Source organism: Trichosurus vulpecula, chromosome 1 (assembly GCF_011100635.1).
Source record: "Trichosurus vulpecula isolate mTriVul1 chromosome 1, mTriVul1.pri, whole genome shotgun sequence".
Taxonomy (NCBI): domain Eukaryota; kingdom Metazoa; phylum Chordata; class Mammalia; order Diprotodontia; family Phalangeridae; genus Trichosurus; species Trichosurus vulpecula.
Window position 1 is genome coordinate 547737866 of NC_050573.1, and position 16806 is coordinate 547754671.

The following is a 16806-nucleotide window of genomic DNA, read 5'->3' on the forward strand; positions in this document are numbered from 1 at the left end:
TGGAAAAACTACTGACCTGGAGAATAGATCCAGGAGAGATAATTTAAAAATTATTGGACTACCTGAAAGCCATGATTAAAAAAAAGAGCCTAGATATCATCTTTCAAGAAATTATCAAGGAAAATTGCCCTGATATTCTAGAGCCAGAAGGTAAAATAGAAACTGAAAGAATCTACTGATAGCCTCTTGAAAAACATCCCAAAAAGAAAACTCCTAGGAACACTGTTGCCAAATTCCGGAGTTCCTAGGTCAAGGAGAAAATACTGCAAGTAGCCAGAAAGAAACAATTTGAGTATTGTGGAAACACAATCAGGATAACACAAGATCTAGCAGCTTCCACATTAAGAGATTGAAGGGCTTGGAATACGATATTCCAGAGGTCAAAGGAGTTAGGATTAAAACCAAGAACCACCTACCCAGCAAAACTGAGTATCATGCTCCAAAGCAAAATATGAACTTTCAATAAAATGGGGGACTTTCAAGCTTTCTCAATGAAAAGACCAGAGCTGAATAGAAAATCTGACTTTCAAACACAAGAATCAAGAGAAGCATGAAAAAGTAAACAAGAAAGAAATCATAAGGAACTTACTAAAGTGGAACTGTTTTGCTTACATTCCTACATGGAAAGACGAAGTGTGTAATTCATGAGACCTTACTCAGTATTAGGGTAGTTGAAGGGAATATACATATATATATAGACAGAGGGCACAGGGTGAGTTGAATATGAAGGGGTGACATCTAAAAAAAATAAAATTAAGGGATAAGAGAGGCATATACTGAGAGAGGGAGAAAGGGAGAGATAGAATGGGGTAAATTATCTCACATGAAAGTGGCAAGAAAAAGCAGTTCAATGGAAGGGAAGAGGGGGCAGGTGAGAGAATCTTGCTCTCATCGGATTTGGCTTGAGGAGGGAATAACATACATACTCAATTGGGTATCTTACCCCACAGGAAAGTAGGGGGGAGGGGATAAGAAAGGGGGGATGACAGAAAGGAGGGCAGATAAGGGGAAGAAGTAATCAAAAGCAAACACTTTTGAAAAGGGACAGGGTCAAGGGAGAAAACTGAATAAAGGGGGACAGGATAGGATGGAGGGAAATATAGTTAGTCTTTCACAACATGACTATTTATGGAAGTGTTTTGCATAATGATACATGTGTGGCCTATGTTGAATTGCTTGCCTTCTTAGGGAGAATCAGTGGGGAGGGAAGAGGGGAGAGAATTTGGAATTCAAAGTTTTAAAAGCAGATGTTCAAAAAAAAAGTTGTCTTTTGCGTGCAACTGGGAAATAAGATATACAGGCAATGGGGCACAGAAATCTATCTTGCCCTACGAGAAAGTAAAGGGAAAAGGGATGGGGGGGAAGGGGAGTTGGGTGACAGAAGGGAGGGCTGACTGGGGAATGGAGCAATTAGAATACATGCCATCTTGGAGTGGGGGGAGGGTAGAAATGGGGAGAAAATTTGTAACTCAAAATCTTGTGGAAATCCATGCTAAAAACTAAACAATATTAAATAATAAAGTATGGAATAAAAAAAAGTTATCATAGATCCATTTCAGTATTTGAAAACTGTACAATGTCACTGTCCTGATGGGGAAAGACTAAGGTACTTTAAAAATATTTTCTAATTTCAGAATCTAAGGTAAAGCAAGTACTGTTTTTAGTCTCTGAGGTTTTGTTATTCAACCGATAAAGTCGCCTATAATAATGAAGTTAGGAGTGGAGAGAGAAGGCAAAAGCTGAATATCCTAATGGCATCATACACTGTGAAGGAAAAATGGAGGAAGAAGCTTAATGAGTGACCCTCATAGAACCCTGGGAGGTTGTCTGGACTATCCCCCTGGGCTAAATTGTCATTAACTTTTTGCTGTGAAGGGAAATTGTCTATGAAATCTTTGTTCCAGTCATTCACAAATGTAACAGCAATCTATTCAAGGTCATACTTTTAAAATTTGTTGATGAAAACATTATTCAGGTACAAGACCACTAAATATTCTGCTTTTTTCTAGTCTTTGCCCCGAAGTGTTTATAATGTTAAAATGGCAGTATCTTAGATATTTATTTGAAGCTTTAGACGTTTAAAGCCATTTATTATTGTGTAGCCTTCCAGTAGCTTTAATAAAGAAAAAGAGATACTGACCTACATGTGGAAGTATTTGCTTTAGAACAGCAATGTAATTTGGCTCCATCAAGGCCTGTTGAAGGAGGCGGATATACAGTGACACCAGGGTGAACAGACCTTGAGCTTTCAAGAAAACACTGCCAGAGGGGATCCTGTGGCAGAGGCATTGTTTTACAACCTTCTATGAGTCCATCAACTATTTCAAGTTCTGTCTTCATTGACATAAGAATTCTCTTGCAAGCATTTTGGCAGGCATAGTCTTCAGCTCTGTCACAGCAATATAAACCTAAAATGATGGAATATAAAGGCTCAATTAGCTGTTTTACAACATCTTACACTAGGTACTGGGGAAGAAACAGCTCCTCCCCTAAAGAAGATTATAATTTAATATGTATAATAAGCCACAAATAGCTTACATTAGACTGCAAATACAGAAAAGAAGTCCAGAGTATTGAGTTTAGACTAGAGATCACCACCATCAGGAGAGGAGGAATCAGGGAAGGCTTTCTGGAAGAGTTCTCACATGAGCTGTTCTCTGAAGGCTATAGGTAGGGATTCTACGTAATGGAGATAAGGAGAAGGGCATTCCAGGCATAGGTCATGCAAAAACTCAGGACCTGTCCCTAAAATAGAAAGGGGTCAAATCTAGCTAAAGTGTAAGGTAAGGGAGAGTACTGGGAGATAGTGTTGGAAAGGGAGATCAAATCACACTGCACAGGGCCTTCTAGGTCCAGCTAAGCAGTTTGGAATTTATTTTTAAGGAAAGGGTAAGCTAGTGAAAATTTCTGGGAATAGGTGGGGTGGGAGTATGTGTGAGACATTCTAAAAGATGCACATTAGGCAGAATACAATAAAAAAAGTGCATAGAATAGTCTGAAAATTAGCAATTGGATGAGTTTTCACATCTAATTTCTTTCCTAGGAAATGACAGATTTACAAATAATTTCTGAAAATCATTAAGTCTACCAACATTTTATTTAGTTTTTTAAATCTGCCTTAACCCCAGTTGTGTTTATCAAGGCCAACCCTATGCCCCACCCATTCTCATCTACTTCTATTTCCTATATCCTTATGCTAGGAGAATATGTATGAAATAAAAACACTTAGAATTCCTTCACAGATTCCTAAGGAAACTTGAAAAAAAAGTTATAGAAAGTCTGAATATATTTCATTACTCTTCATATCTGCTGCCTGGTTTTCATCTGACATTTGATTCAGAACATGGGCATGTGGGCTAATGTCTATTTTCATGAATATAGGACCTAATTTACTTATTTGGGGATCTGGTATGTCCTCTACTTCTTTGGTTTCTGTCTGTGCTGATTTCATTCTGTCTGAATATTTCTATTAGAGTGAGGGCAAGGAAAGAAGAAAAATTTGGTATTGTGTTGCTGCTTGCTGCCATCTCTTATAAAAAAACCACATAGGGAAGATTAACTAATGGGTAACTGTCAGCATTCTGACAAGAGATGAGGTGGCGTTCTATAGGAAAGAAGGAACGTAAGATTTAAAACTGGAGGGATCATGTCCTCCAACTGTTTTACAGTATAGAAAAAATGAGAATGAGAGAAATGAAGGTGCTTTGTTAGAAAGTAACTGAGCCGAGCTGGGCATCAGAGTTTCCAGAATATTCCTATTACCCTTCCGCAATTTGACCAACAGCAAGTTCCTTAATCTTGCTGAACCTTGGTTTTCTCACATGTAAAACGGGAAAAGTAATAGTTGTACTGTGCACATCACAGGGCTGACAGGAAGGGACCGGTAAACTATACAGTACTGTGATTGTTGTAAACGGCTGCAATATTATTATTAGCAACAACAACAGAAAACCTATCTTTATCTGTGACTTTGTTCTACTTCCCTCCTTTCTCTGAGCCAAATAGCTCCTGAAGGCACAGGATAGCCTTCTTCATATTACTGTCAGTATACTGTACGAAGTAAATATTCAATAAATGCTTTCCCCTAATAATGTTCATTCATAACCTGGTTTTTGGGGTGGAATGGGGCAGGAGGGAGGGTTTCTGAACCTGTGATTTCATCGGTTTTGAGAACTCTAGGGTGGAAATTCAGTCCACTGATGATGACGACTACGACTTATCTGTGCTGATGCACCTAACTAGCACAGACTTCAGAATTCTTTTAGGTTATCTCATTTGTCTACAAAGATTTCATAAATCATGACATCAGAAAATAGCACTCTTATTTTACTTACTATCTGTTGGATTCCTCATTGGATAAGACTGGGTGTAGTTGTTCACACAGTGTATTAACTGTGGGCTAATTGATGCGCAATAGCTTTCAACTGCTTTGATTTGAGATGGACCAGGAGAAGAGTCTGTTCGAAAAATGGCTTGACAGTATTCCCGGCAGTTTGTGTGATGACCAGCATAACTACAACAAACTGAACCCACTGGGAGGGGGGAAAAAGGTAAGAAATTTAAATGGAAATGCATACATTAGCAATAAAGACATTATAACAATGAGGATGCAAGATAATTAAACTACTGCCTTTCTATGTTTAAAACAAAATGTAATGGTAGCTGTGGAAAAATCTTACATGAAGTAAATACCCGAAAGCAAAACTGGTAGGTACAAGAGATGTTCATGAATCGTTAAGGTTAGAAAATTAGATAATGGTAATTACTGAAGCCCAACAAGAAAAAGAAATTCCTGATGGAACTGTTCGATACTTTTGCATGGTTCCAAACTGAAGCTTGTCATTAGAACTCTGTAGAAGGGGAAGAAGGCTTGCTGTAAGTGTTAACAGTCACTGAGATCCAACTGAATAGATAAAGACAAGGTAGATTGAAAAATGTCTCTATGTAGTAAATCAGGGAAATACTAGGCTGGGGGACTTAGCAAGGACAAAATAAAGGAAGTGGTGTTAAATTAAAGTTCAGATAATTAGCAAGGGTATAATGTGGACAATAAGGAGAGGTTAGTAGATGGGGGCGAGCCTTAGAATAGACAGAACGCTCAACGTTTGTTATATTCAAAAAGTGAGCTACTTGCTAGATGAACGAAACGAACTAGATTATGGGAGAGTGGTGAGGCTCAGCAGGAAAGCCAAGGAACAACGTAAGGTAGCAAACTAGGACAAGACTCTGGTTTACAGTATGTAGCCTTTAGAAACAATTTTAAAAATATATTAGAAAGCTTGAAGTATAAGCTAAGTGAAGAACAGTATATTTCCTGTTGTACTGCCAAGAAACAGTAAATAACTTATTGTTTTGGCAAAGCTACTCAGTAATCACCCAAAAAAGGTTTTTTACTAAATATTTTTATTATGAATTTAAAAATCCACAAATATGAATGCTTCAATATACAAAGAACAATAGGAAAAAGGACCGTATATGAAGCTGTGAATTTCTTTTAGATAGTTTGGTCTTTTAAAAAACATATGTATTAAATTTAATGTAGTACTAACAAGTCTCATTCTTGTATACAGCCCTTTCAGAACTTGTCTCTTCTCTTGTGTATTTTTAAAATGTTTTGATTCTTTTCTTGAACTATTATAACTTCCCACCAATATCCTCAATGACGCCTCACACAAAGAGAAGCCCCTCCCTTGTAACATATCAGAATAGTCAAGCAACACATATCAACATGCTCACTGTCTGAAAATGTCTCATTCTGCACCTCTACTGTCAAGAGAGAGAAAACGTACCTCAGCACAGTATTCTTTAGTCATGACTGGTCACTGTATTAGTCACATTTCTTAAATCTTCCAAAGATGTTTTGCTTATTCTTATATCTAATTGATTCCCTATCTCACCCTCCACAAAAGCATTTCCAAACTTTCACCTCTCTCATGAAACCTCTCACACCTCTCCTCCCTCTCTTTCAGCTGAGGACTCATGCCTCTTTACTCAGAAAATTGAGGCTACTCAACTCTTCTCCCCTTCTATCTCAAATGCCTCTTGACATCATCTCTCATGTCTCCCACTGTCCTCCTTTTCCCCAGTCGCTAACAAGAAGATGGTCCCTCTTGCCAAGCACTCCCTCTAGATGAGAACATGATACTATCCCCCTCTCAGCTTCTTCAAGAGATTGCAGCCTCAATTATCGCCCCTCTTCATCTCTCCCTATCGATTGGTTCCTTCCCAACTGCCTTCAAAAATACCCAAGTTTCCCTCATTCTTAAAAAAGTTTCACTGGATCCTACCATCTCTTTAAGCTATTATCCTATATTTTTCTTTTCTTACTCAGCCAAACTCCTAGAAAGGAAAAAAAACCACCACCCTACATTCACTACTTCCTCTCCTTCCATCCACTCCAAAATCCTTTCTAATCTCATCACTTAACAGAAACTGCTCTCTTGACAATTACCAATGATCTCATAATTGTCAAATGGAATCATCTTTTCTCAGTCCTCATCTTTTTTGACCTATAGGATGCATTTGAAACTACTAACCACCCTTACCTTAATACTTCCTCCTTTATGGGCTCTTCTGGTACTACAATCTTGATTTTTCTCTTCCTACCCAACTGATTACTCTTGAGTTTCTTTTGCTGGATCATCATCCAGATCACACCCAACCGTGGGTGCTCCTCAAGGTTGTCCTGGGTCCTCTACTCTTCTCTCTTTACATTCTTGGTTACCTTATCAGCTCTCCTAGATCTAATAATCATCTGTACATTGATGGTGCCTAGATCTATATATATCCAGTCTCAGTCTTTCTTCTGAGTTTCAATCCCACATCACCAATAACCTATTGGACATTACAAACTGGATGTGCCAGAGACATCTTAAACTCATTATGTCTAAAACTGAACTCATTATCTTTTACTCCCTTATTCTTCCTTTCTCCTGAGAGAAGGCACATGTACTTTATAGGTGAAAAAGTTATCCAACAACACTTCATTTATTTGGGATTCTTGAGCAATGAATGAAGTATTCCACATAGAAGAATTTTGCAGATAACTAAAGCTTACTGGTTTAGACATCAAAGCAGTTTTAAAAAAAGCAATGAAACTACTAAAATACATCATGCACATCTCTGCCTCTTGGTGTTCAGTGTTATGTAACTCAATACTAACTGACCCACAGGTCTATTTTTCATAGATTTTTCTTTTTCCTCTCCTGGTACCAGCTGCCAGCTATACTTTTTCACTATTATTATTGTAACAAAACCTCTCTCCATTTCTAAATGAGTATTTCTAATATGCATGAACAGGGAAACTAGATAATCAGGCTTGTTAGACTTGTGTCTAAAATAAAAATAGTCTCTGAATTATGTTCTGGTTATATCCTACGAGACATCTACCTTTCACAGGCTTTTTGCTTACTGACTGTTAGCTGTATCCTGGATAGCTAAGGTTGTAACCTCAGTAATTTATGGATAGGTGAAGGATAGGTGAAGTACACAAATTTTTAATTTATATTTCTTTTCTTGGCAGAATATTAAATTGCAGCATCATAGTACTCTATATTCACTATCCTTCAGAAAAAGCAAGGGTGATGTAAGCCTCTAAAAGAACATTAGAGAGCTATCTAGCTGTGGTTCTCAAACTTTTTGGTCTCAGGAACTCTCCACTCTTAAAAATTGAAGATTCCTTGCAAAAGAGCTTTCGTTTACATGCATTATATCTATCAATATCTATTGTATTAAAAATTAAAATGTCTTAATATTATCATGAAAATAATTTTGACTTTGCAGACCCTTTAAAAGGCCTCAGGGATCTTCGAGGGGAAGGGAAGCCCTCTGGACCACACTTTGAGAACCACTGGTCCAGAGGAATGCTCACTACCATAACCTCCTCCTTCAGCCTGCAACCAGTAATACTATGTGAGTGGCAAGGGTAGGAGATAGGTCACTGGAAAGGAAGAAAAGACATGCTAGAGAATGAATAAAAGGAGTAATGGAATCATATCCTTTTTACAAGTTCACCTTTAGAGTGCTGTGGTGGGAAAGACCACCTGAGAACACCAAGCATTCTCCAAGAGAGGGAGATGGGTCGATGTTTGAGAACGATCATATTTATGCATTCATTGCCTCTAAATTGTCTTTTTCTGATACATTTCATAGGTCTACTTTTAAGACAAAGGAGATATTACAAATGTCGTTGCTCTGATTTTCCCAGAGAAAAGATGGCCTAATAAGCCAAGACTAAAGTTTTAATTCTGATCATGAGAAGAATCCCATTACTGCACATTCATTTTGATCTTCACTCTTAACAACAGCGTTAAGGCTTGTGACAATACAAATAACACTTAAATTTTGTTCTCTGAATTGCTTTTGTTGTATAACTTAAAATACTTACTTTCATTTTGGCTAATGCAATGGAAAAGGGCATTCTGTAAATAAAAACAAATCCCAGTAATTAATAATAGTATGGAATTTCTGAAATAGGTCTCACAACTTTGCACATCAATATCATGCTGATTTATTCTACTCCACAGATGACATGAAAGTAATAAAATATTTAGCTATGTCTTAGATTCAAAACTTTATGTTAAAAACATTTAACAAATCACGATGCATAACAAGAATTTTAAACACTGGTATAAGACTGAGCTATTACTTAATAGGAATGTATGCATAGAGCACATATCAGATTCCATGCCGTCTTGGGGAGGGAAGGGGGAGAAAATTTAAAATTTATGGAAATGAATGTTAAACTGAAAATAAATAAATTAAATATTAAAAAAAGGAAAAAAAAGACAGCTATTACTGACCTTATAGGCTAGCTGTGTTCTGTCAGATTTTTACTATATGTAGTTATTTTGAGCAGCTTGATTTAAATCATATTCTTTTCAAATCCATGTATAGAGATAAGTTATCATAGTGAGATTAGAAAAAAAAGTAGCAGAAGGGAGCTTAGAGACGATCTTAATGAATTCTCATTTTGCACATGAGGGAGCTGAGGTGATTTTATTACAATATAATGGAAACTACATATAGGTTAATCAAAGAGACAATTATACCCAAGTACTTTTCCATAATCTTTTAAATTACAGAAATCTATATAAAATTTTATAAAGAAGATAACTGAATGCAAATACTCTAGATTCTTATAGAAACTTATTTCGTAGACTGTTAGAGCTGGAAGAAACCTGAGAAATTTGGTACACTTCAGCATTTTTCAGATGAAGAAACAAAGATCTAGATTGGCAAGGTGATTTGTCCAGGATCTAACACAGAGTAGGTACTTAATAAAAACACTTGATTAATTGCCCAAAGTCATATAGATTTTTACTGGCAAAGTTGTCACCAAGAGCCACCTTTCCTCTCAGTCCAGTGCATTTTCTGAGACAGAATGCTGCACTAAAGTTAAAGAACGTAAATGAACTGTCAGTGAAACGTAAAGAGGAGAAAAGCAACAACAGAGATACATGAGCAAAATCAATAGCAAGAGCCACAAAAACAGGTTGATGGCAGTGGTTTATTATCTGAACTTCAAAAGTAAATGGGCCCTGATGTAAAAGAGCAAAGATAATATAAATAATGTGCATTTAAAGGCAGAAAGCAGATGGAAATTAGGAAAGTTCTTATGGTTGAAGGAAGAAAATGAAGCCAAGAGGACTTTGACTTTTAACTACAATGAAACCATAAATATGATGTGTGATGGATTTGAAAGAGAAGACTTAGTAAGACTTTTTTAAACACAGCCTTACAGTAAAGAACGAACAGATTTACTTAAGGCAAAGAGTTTGTCAGAGCTCTCTTCTCCAAGCAATACATGGTAGAAGGAAAAAATGTTTAATGCTATTTATTCTCTCCAATAATGCTGATCTTTATTAATAATTCAGCTGGTTTGAATATATTACTTTTTACTTTTAAAAGTAGTTTTTCACTTATTTCCTAATCTAAGTTGGCTTTTCATTCTCTCATCAGCTGGCCCTGATTCTACTTATCTGATTTCATGAAAGACAACACTATTAAAAGATTTGACCTCTTCACAGTCATCTGCTACCAGATTTTTGTCCCCATAACAGTGTGAGGTGACATCTTCTTTGGCCTCTGTCTTTTGCCTCTGTAAATAGTGGAATAAAGTTTTGCTGACAGTTTTATATTTTTTGCAAGCTACATAGTCTTTATAGCTACTCATCTTTTATGTACAAAACTGCTATTTCTTTGCATCCCTTCAAAGTGACAGGTCTGTTTTACTATTCACAATGTGGTACCGGAAAATCAGTTACTGCTAAGGAGACCCCTGAGAAAACCCCTAGCCTCTGACAACACCCCCAGAAAGAATGGACTCAGACCTCTTCGGCATTTAGCAAATGTCCCTGGGGCCCCGTGATTCCTCCAAGGAATGTCAATAGATAAGATCATCCCACTGAATGATAACCTGTCAAAATCCTTGATCTGTCCTTGGGCCCCCGGACCACCTTGTGACCTGGTCTGTAAAATTCCAAGAGATGATTCACCATTGTACGCTGTATTTTCTATTTAAGCTACTCCTCCACCCCCAACTCGGGGCCATTTTGATTTGGGTAAAAAAACCCCAAATGGTCACCAGCTAATAAATTCTCCATTTAAAACTTATACTCTGTGGCGTGTCTCACTCGCTTTTGGTACAACAATACTATCACCATATGCCGTTTAAGTCCCTAGATAGTCCTATATACTTTGTTAATCTTATCCTTAAGACAATAAGTAAAAATAGCTGACATGTTTATATGATGCTTAAGGTTTACACAACTTTCCACACACTATATCAGTTGATCTTTACAACAAATCTGAAGTAGTTATTAGAAGAATTATTATTGTCATTTTAAGGATGAAGGAGCTGAGGCTGGCAGGTTCACACTATTTAGTGTAAGAAAGGACCCTGAAGGTTATTTAATCCAGCCCCCTCATTCCAGTAGTTAAGTAGCAGAGCTAGGATTCAAATGCAGGTCAAGTCCTCTGATAACAAAGCCACTGCTTGTACCATTGTGACACCATCAAGTTCCCTAGAAACTTGTGGCAACCTCTTTATCAGAGAATAGATCCTGGAGAAAGATGTGATAGTCAAGCAGCTAGTAAAAGTCTAGGTGGAATTTGAACTGGGTATTTCCTTAAAAGTATAGCACTATTTCCACTAACACATGAGGCCTCTTAGACCACATCAGGCCAGATTGAAGGTTTAAAAAAAAAGCCAACAGACAATTTAAGGAAGGACATGACTTTTTTCCTTGATGCCAACCTAAAAGACCAAGGATATCCTGCCCCTCCCTCCCACTTGCAAATCCAAAATATCCTTTAATGATTTCTATCATGAAACTTTTCATGCATAAATTCATTTAAATTTATTTTGAACCTACTGTTATTTTCAAACCATGGCACCTCTTAGACCAAAGAATGCAACAGCTTTGCTTCTACCACATGAAGTGGTACTTCCTTTTATTTGTTCTAAATTTACCTCTTTGAAAAGTAACAGGATGCCTAGTTGTACTATGTTGAACTTGATAATCTCTGACCACTGTTTTTCTCCAGATCCTTCATGAATTTAAGGACCTTGATCATATTCCTAACTTTCCAGAGGAATCCTAATCTTATAGACAGTTCCCATTCTTAGTGTTCCCTGCTTGACATTTTACCAGTCTCATCATTTGAAAACTTCTATCCACTTTTTCTGTGTTGATCTGATGCCTTTGTTTCTATCATAGTTCCTTCCAACTCTAAAATTGTATGGGCTCTCTGAAGATAGTTTAGTATTAGAATTGGCTTTCTGCTTTACCCATGGGAAGAGCTGGGATAGTGAAGTACTGCAGTCTCCCTCATTTCTATTCCTAGGGAATAGCTATCTTTTAGCATTTCACCCCCATTCCCACTCAGAACCCCGTATTAATGTTAACTACATGGAATAAATCAGGTAACTCCAAGGTTTCCATTTGGCCCTACCCATAGTAACAAGCATAAAAGTTATTATCAATATATGGTCTGACTCCTCAAAACTCATAATATCCATTCTCATAATACACTCACCCTGATTAGCCACAACTGTGATCCAGACAGGATGGGAACTTCACCTGAAATAGGACATTCCTTCCCTCCATGCTCTGCTTCCCAAAATCGCCAATAGACACTGAGGTACCCCTCTAAACCTGTTGAGGGTCTTCTGTTATAATAGCAGCTAGGCCTCCAACATCCAAGGACCCTCCACCTTTATATATTTGGCAACCCCTTCCCCTTTCTAAGCTGTCAACTAAGGCATACGTCTGTTTTATAGTCAGAATAATCAGTCTTGGAAGAACCTTGGTCTGTGCCCTGAGGGAACTCATCGCAAGAGTCCCTCAAATCTGGATACAAAGATTTGGGTAGCTTGGAACAGCCAAGTGAGATGGGGGTTCTGACCCTGCTCAATATACTCCAGTGGCTTCCTGTTATCTTCAAGATTAAGCATAAACTGTTCTGTTTGGCATTTAAAGCTCTTCAAAGCCTGACCCCTTCCTACCTTTACACCCTTCGGTCAAACTCCCTTCCATGTTCTATGTACTGGCCCTCTTCATGATCCTCGTATACAATACTCCATTTCCATCTCCTTGTCTTTGCACTAGCTGTCCCACCATGCCTGGGATGTTCTCTCTCCTCCTCAACTCTCAGGGTCCCTTTCTTCCTTCAAGACTCAGCTCAAATCTTACCTTCCATGGGAGGCTTTTTCTGTCCTCCACACTTCTCCCCTCAGCTAGAAGGCACTCGCCTTCTCCTCTGTGATCACGTTTTATCCAGTCTGTGCTTATTGTGTATATACCTAGTTCTTTATATGTTGTCTTCCCCATTAGAATGTGAACTCCTTGAGGTCAAGGTATAATTTTGGTTTTCTATGTATCCTCCATGCTTAGCACAGTGCCTGGAACATAAGTGCTGAATACGCAACTTATTGGACTAAGTTTGGGTGAAGCAGAAGGACCCTCATTGCTCTGATCCTGGGATTCTTGACACAGTTTAACAGGCCCAAAGGCTGATAATTATGTTCTTATCAATCTCATTTCAAGAGTCACACCCAAAGTTTATTAAAGGAGCGAGTATTGTCACCTTCTGCCCACTGCCCTCCTCATGGCATCTATTTACATGGTCTGCTACATGTGCCCAAACTGTAGATATGGTTGTAATAGTCTCCAGTTGAAATTTCACCTGTTGGTAGTACAAGCCCGTTCAATGGTGTGGCAGAGGAGGCCCAAAGCTAAAGCCTGGTGTCGTTCAAATGGGAATTTGTCCAAAAGATGGGATTTAGTTGCTATTGAACTGCTATGCTGATCAAAAGGTGTATGAAGTTTCATGCTGGAACAGCATAGATAAAGTCCACCAAACGTATTTCTTTTAGGAATTTCTCCTCCTCTCTTGCTTTTTCCCACTGGAAAACCAGCTACAAAGGGAACTCATCTTTATGGAGTCAAGAATGCAGAATTCCCAACCTAAAAAGGGACAAATGGTAATCCTCATCAGACTGATTCATCTAACTTAATGAAACTAAATTTTTTGTAAGCTCCCTAAGCAGCTAAGGGTTCTACACTGACCCCACTGGACCACTTTCCTACCATCGGTTGTTCTAATAACTCAATGTTGTTTTAATTTCTCCTGCAACTTTCTAAGTTCCCTAGTGGTGAAAGCCTTGGTCCTATCCTCCAATACTCCTGTGGAGGTGGTCAACCCTTGGGGTTAGTAATAGGATAAATCTGAGGTTCTCTTAACATCAGAGGTGGGTTCCCAGTTCCCATCCTAATTCCCATTCTCTTTTCATTGCTCAGTTGGATTTAATAAATTCTCCAGTCAGACTTTAGTGTTTGAGACCATACTCTCCCACCTATAACTTATTGGTCCACACTCCCATCAGTATCACCCCTTCACCAATGATGTTACTAAGACTATCTTTTTGGTTTTCAAGACACAATTCTTAAAAACCAACAGTGCATTCACACCTACCTCTGGTGAACAGGCAAAGATAATATATACTTGGTGAATCAGCTTTTCTAAAACTGGGCAAGAACCAGGGCATATACACCTGTGATAGGCCTTTACACATACCGTTATCTTCCTTAGTCTAATCCTACAGAGTCAATGGGAGACCCCTTATTCCATCAGCAGCTACTCACCTTATCTGGCCTTCCTATATTCCCTTCCCAACTGAAACCACAAGATTGGCCATAGGGTCAATCCTACCAACTGATGCCAAATATTCTGGGCTGGATCTAGCTCAAGCTAGTTCAGTGATTTAGGCTTGGGATTAGAAAGGACATAGTGAAACACTCATAGAACATGTAAAATTTAATAAAAATAAGTATGTTTCGTTGTTTTTCATGTCCTACTCTTTGTAACTCCATTTCAGGTTTTCTTGGTAAAGATACTGGAGTGGTTTGCCATTTCCTTCTCTAGCTCATTTTTACAATATACTTAACAATAAAATATTTAAAAGGATATAATCACTGATTAAAGTGGCTGCTGCTCCCCTCTACTTCTGCACTATCCATAGTGGCAATACTGGTGTGAGAAAGATACAGAAACAGGAATTTTGTGAAACCTCAGGCTTTTTAATGCCTCAAGTGACAAGAAAGCCAAGTCAGTGGTTCATGCCCTAATTCTCCAAACCAACCAAATCCTGAGGATAGTCTCCTTATCTCCTCAAAGGAACCAGTCTAGCCTAGGTAAAACAGATGCTGCTTTTTACCACAATATGTATGCCTCAGTATCTCATATGGTGGTAGAAAAGAGTGACTGGAGGTGTATGTTGATTTTTTAAAATGTTTAAGTTATTTTTTACACGGACTTCTGATTTCATTAGTACGGGCAACTCCCAATGAAGAAACCCTCACACCAATGCAGATCTGCAACTCCTCCATAACTTACAGTCTTAAGAGGCACTGAGAGCAACCTGCCCAGGGTTAAGAGACTATATTGCCAGAGATACAACTTGAACCTAGGACTTTATGTCTTAGAGGCTGGTTATCTACTATGCCATGCTGTCTCCCTTTTTAAATTTATGCAGAAGCTAAAATAATCCTTTTCTTCTGTTCTACTTACTGACAATCTCCAGGCAAAGAGCCAGTTTGTCTATAACCTTACCTTTCACAGTAACTCAGTTCCTCCAACCAAGGTACTTTTGATCATCTTAGTTGCCTTTTTCTAGGCCAGAATACTACTTGCATCCTATGTATGAATCCACAACAGTTTTATGTACAGGTAGAATGTTATGTTTTATGTCCAATATGCACCTCGGTAAAATTCAGCATCTGACTGAATGTTTTGATTTCGGCAGAACACTGGTCTGATATCTTCAAGAATAAGACTTCGGTTATGTTTCATACAGGCAGACTATGCAATACAGCATTTGTTCTTGTGCTCAGAGAACCATCTGTTTTCAGAGACATTTTCCTAACAAAGAATTTTTTTTTTGGAGGGGGAAAGGCAGGGCAATTGGGGTTAAGTGGCTTGCCCAAGGCCACGGGTCCTCCTGACTCTAGGGCCAGTTGCTCTACTCACTCACTGTGGCACCTAGCTGCGCTCCCCAACAAAAATATATAAATAAATATAAATAAAATGCCACAAAATATTGCAATGTGTAAACCTGTAGTCCAATTAAATGTTTGGACCCACCTAATGGAAACTAACAGAAGGAAAGAATCTCTTAGTGGGAGTGGGGATACAAGTGATGTTCTTAAGACCTGTTCTGATCATAATATGAATTCCTTTAAACATGATTCTTCACAGAGATGGGCCAGTAGGTTAACAACTTGGACTAAGACTATATTGACACAACTTCCTTACCTCATGATCTAGGTGCTGCTGCTTTTTTTGTTTCTTTTACCTATCAACTTAACTTCTCCTTTTCTAATTCTTCTTACTTTTCTCAATTGTCCCAGCCCCTCCTTTGTATAGTGCCTTTCTCCCCTTGAAATCTCAGCCATTTCAGATCCTCTTCTCCCTTTCTGACCATCGATTCTAATAATAGAAATAGTAAAAACAAAAAATGTGTAAAACTTTTTAAAGTTGCATCATAAAATTTGGTAGCTTCAGTAATGTGATGATTAAAAAATGAAAGAATAATGAGTAAATTCATGAATATTTTATACTTTTATTCTGAAGGCTTTTTAAGATATTCTGCCCTAAGTTCTTAGTCAATGAAAATTGCTTGCATTTCACAGATATAGTTAAATTTCTTACATATCTGACATTGTGCCTTTTATACCAAGAACTCAGTTTCATTAATTTTTTTTCTCCTGTGGTAACACCTCCAAACAAAACAATGGGCTTACATAATTGGTCTTAAGAATAAAAGTAATTCCAAAAAACAGAATTTAGGCTTTTCTCTGCTATGGTTAGTAGCTAGTAAAAAGTGTATTATATAGAAGTAAAAAAAAAGCAAAAGAATCAGACTCAATAGCAGGAATATATTCAGAACTACGACTTATTCTATAAAATCAACTATAAACTTATAAACTATAAATTTATTCTATAAAATCAACATTCTAAGTACGATAGTTACTAGTTTGAAAATGAAAACTAAATCAGAGTGATTTGTTTGCTATGATCTTGGGCAGTAACTCAGTATTCATACAACTGCAGAAATATATTTTTGAATTGCCACTCTAAGCAAATTCATGGCTAATTTTTTTTACAAAGACTCTAGAGTTACTAGTATTTTCCACTGATTCTAAATAGATTGGCTAAAGGACATGTGCAGAGGCTTTCTATTTAATAGATAATTCTTCTAAAACAAAAGCCCTTGTTTAATTTTACTGTCTAAAACACACAAAA

At 37.6% G+C, this 16806-nt stretch overlaps 1 protein-coding gene across 1 annotated transcript in view; it reads right to left on the minus strand.

Annotated features, from left to right (window-relative positions):
* RECK (reversion inducing cysteine rich protein with kazal motifs) overlaps nucleotides 1–16806 on the minus strand; it is a 78496-nt gene that overhangs the window by 31625 nt on the left and 30065 nt on the right. The window contains exons 7-9 of the mRNA XM_036741728.1: nucleotides 8387–8420; nucleotides 4335–4532; nucleotides 2141–2408 (exon numbers count right to left, since the gene is read on the minus strand). Coding sequence (XP_036597623.1) covers nucleotides 2141–2408; nucleotides 4335–4532; nucleotides 8387–8420 — 500 coding nt within the window. The remainder of the gene's footprint in view (nucleotides 1–2140; nucleotides 2409–4334; nucleotides 4533–8386; nucleotides 8421–16806) is intronic.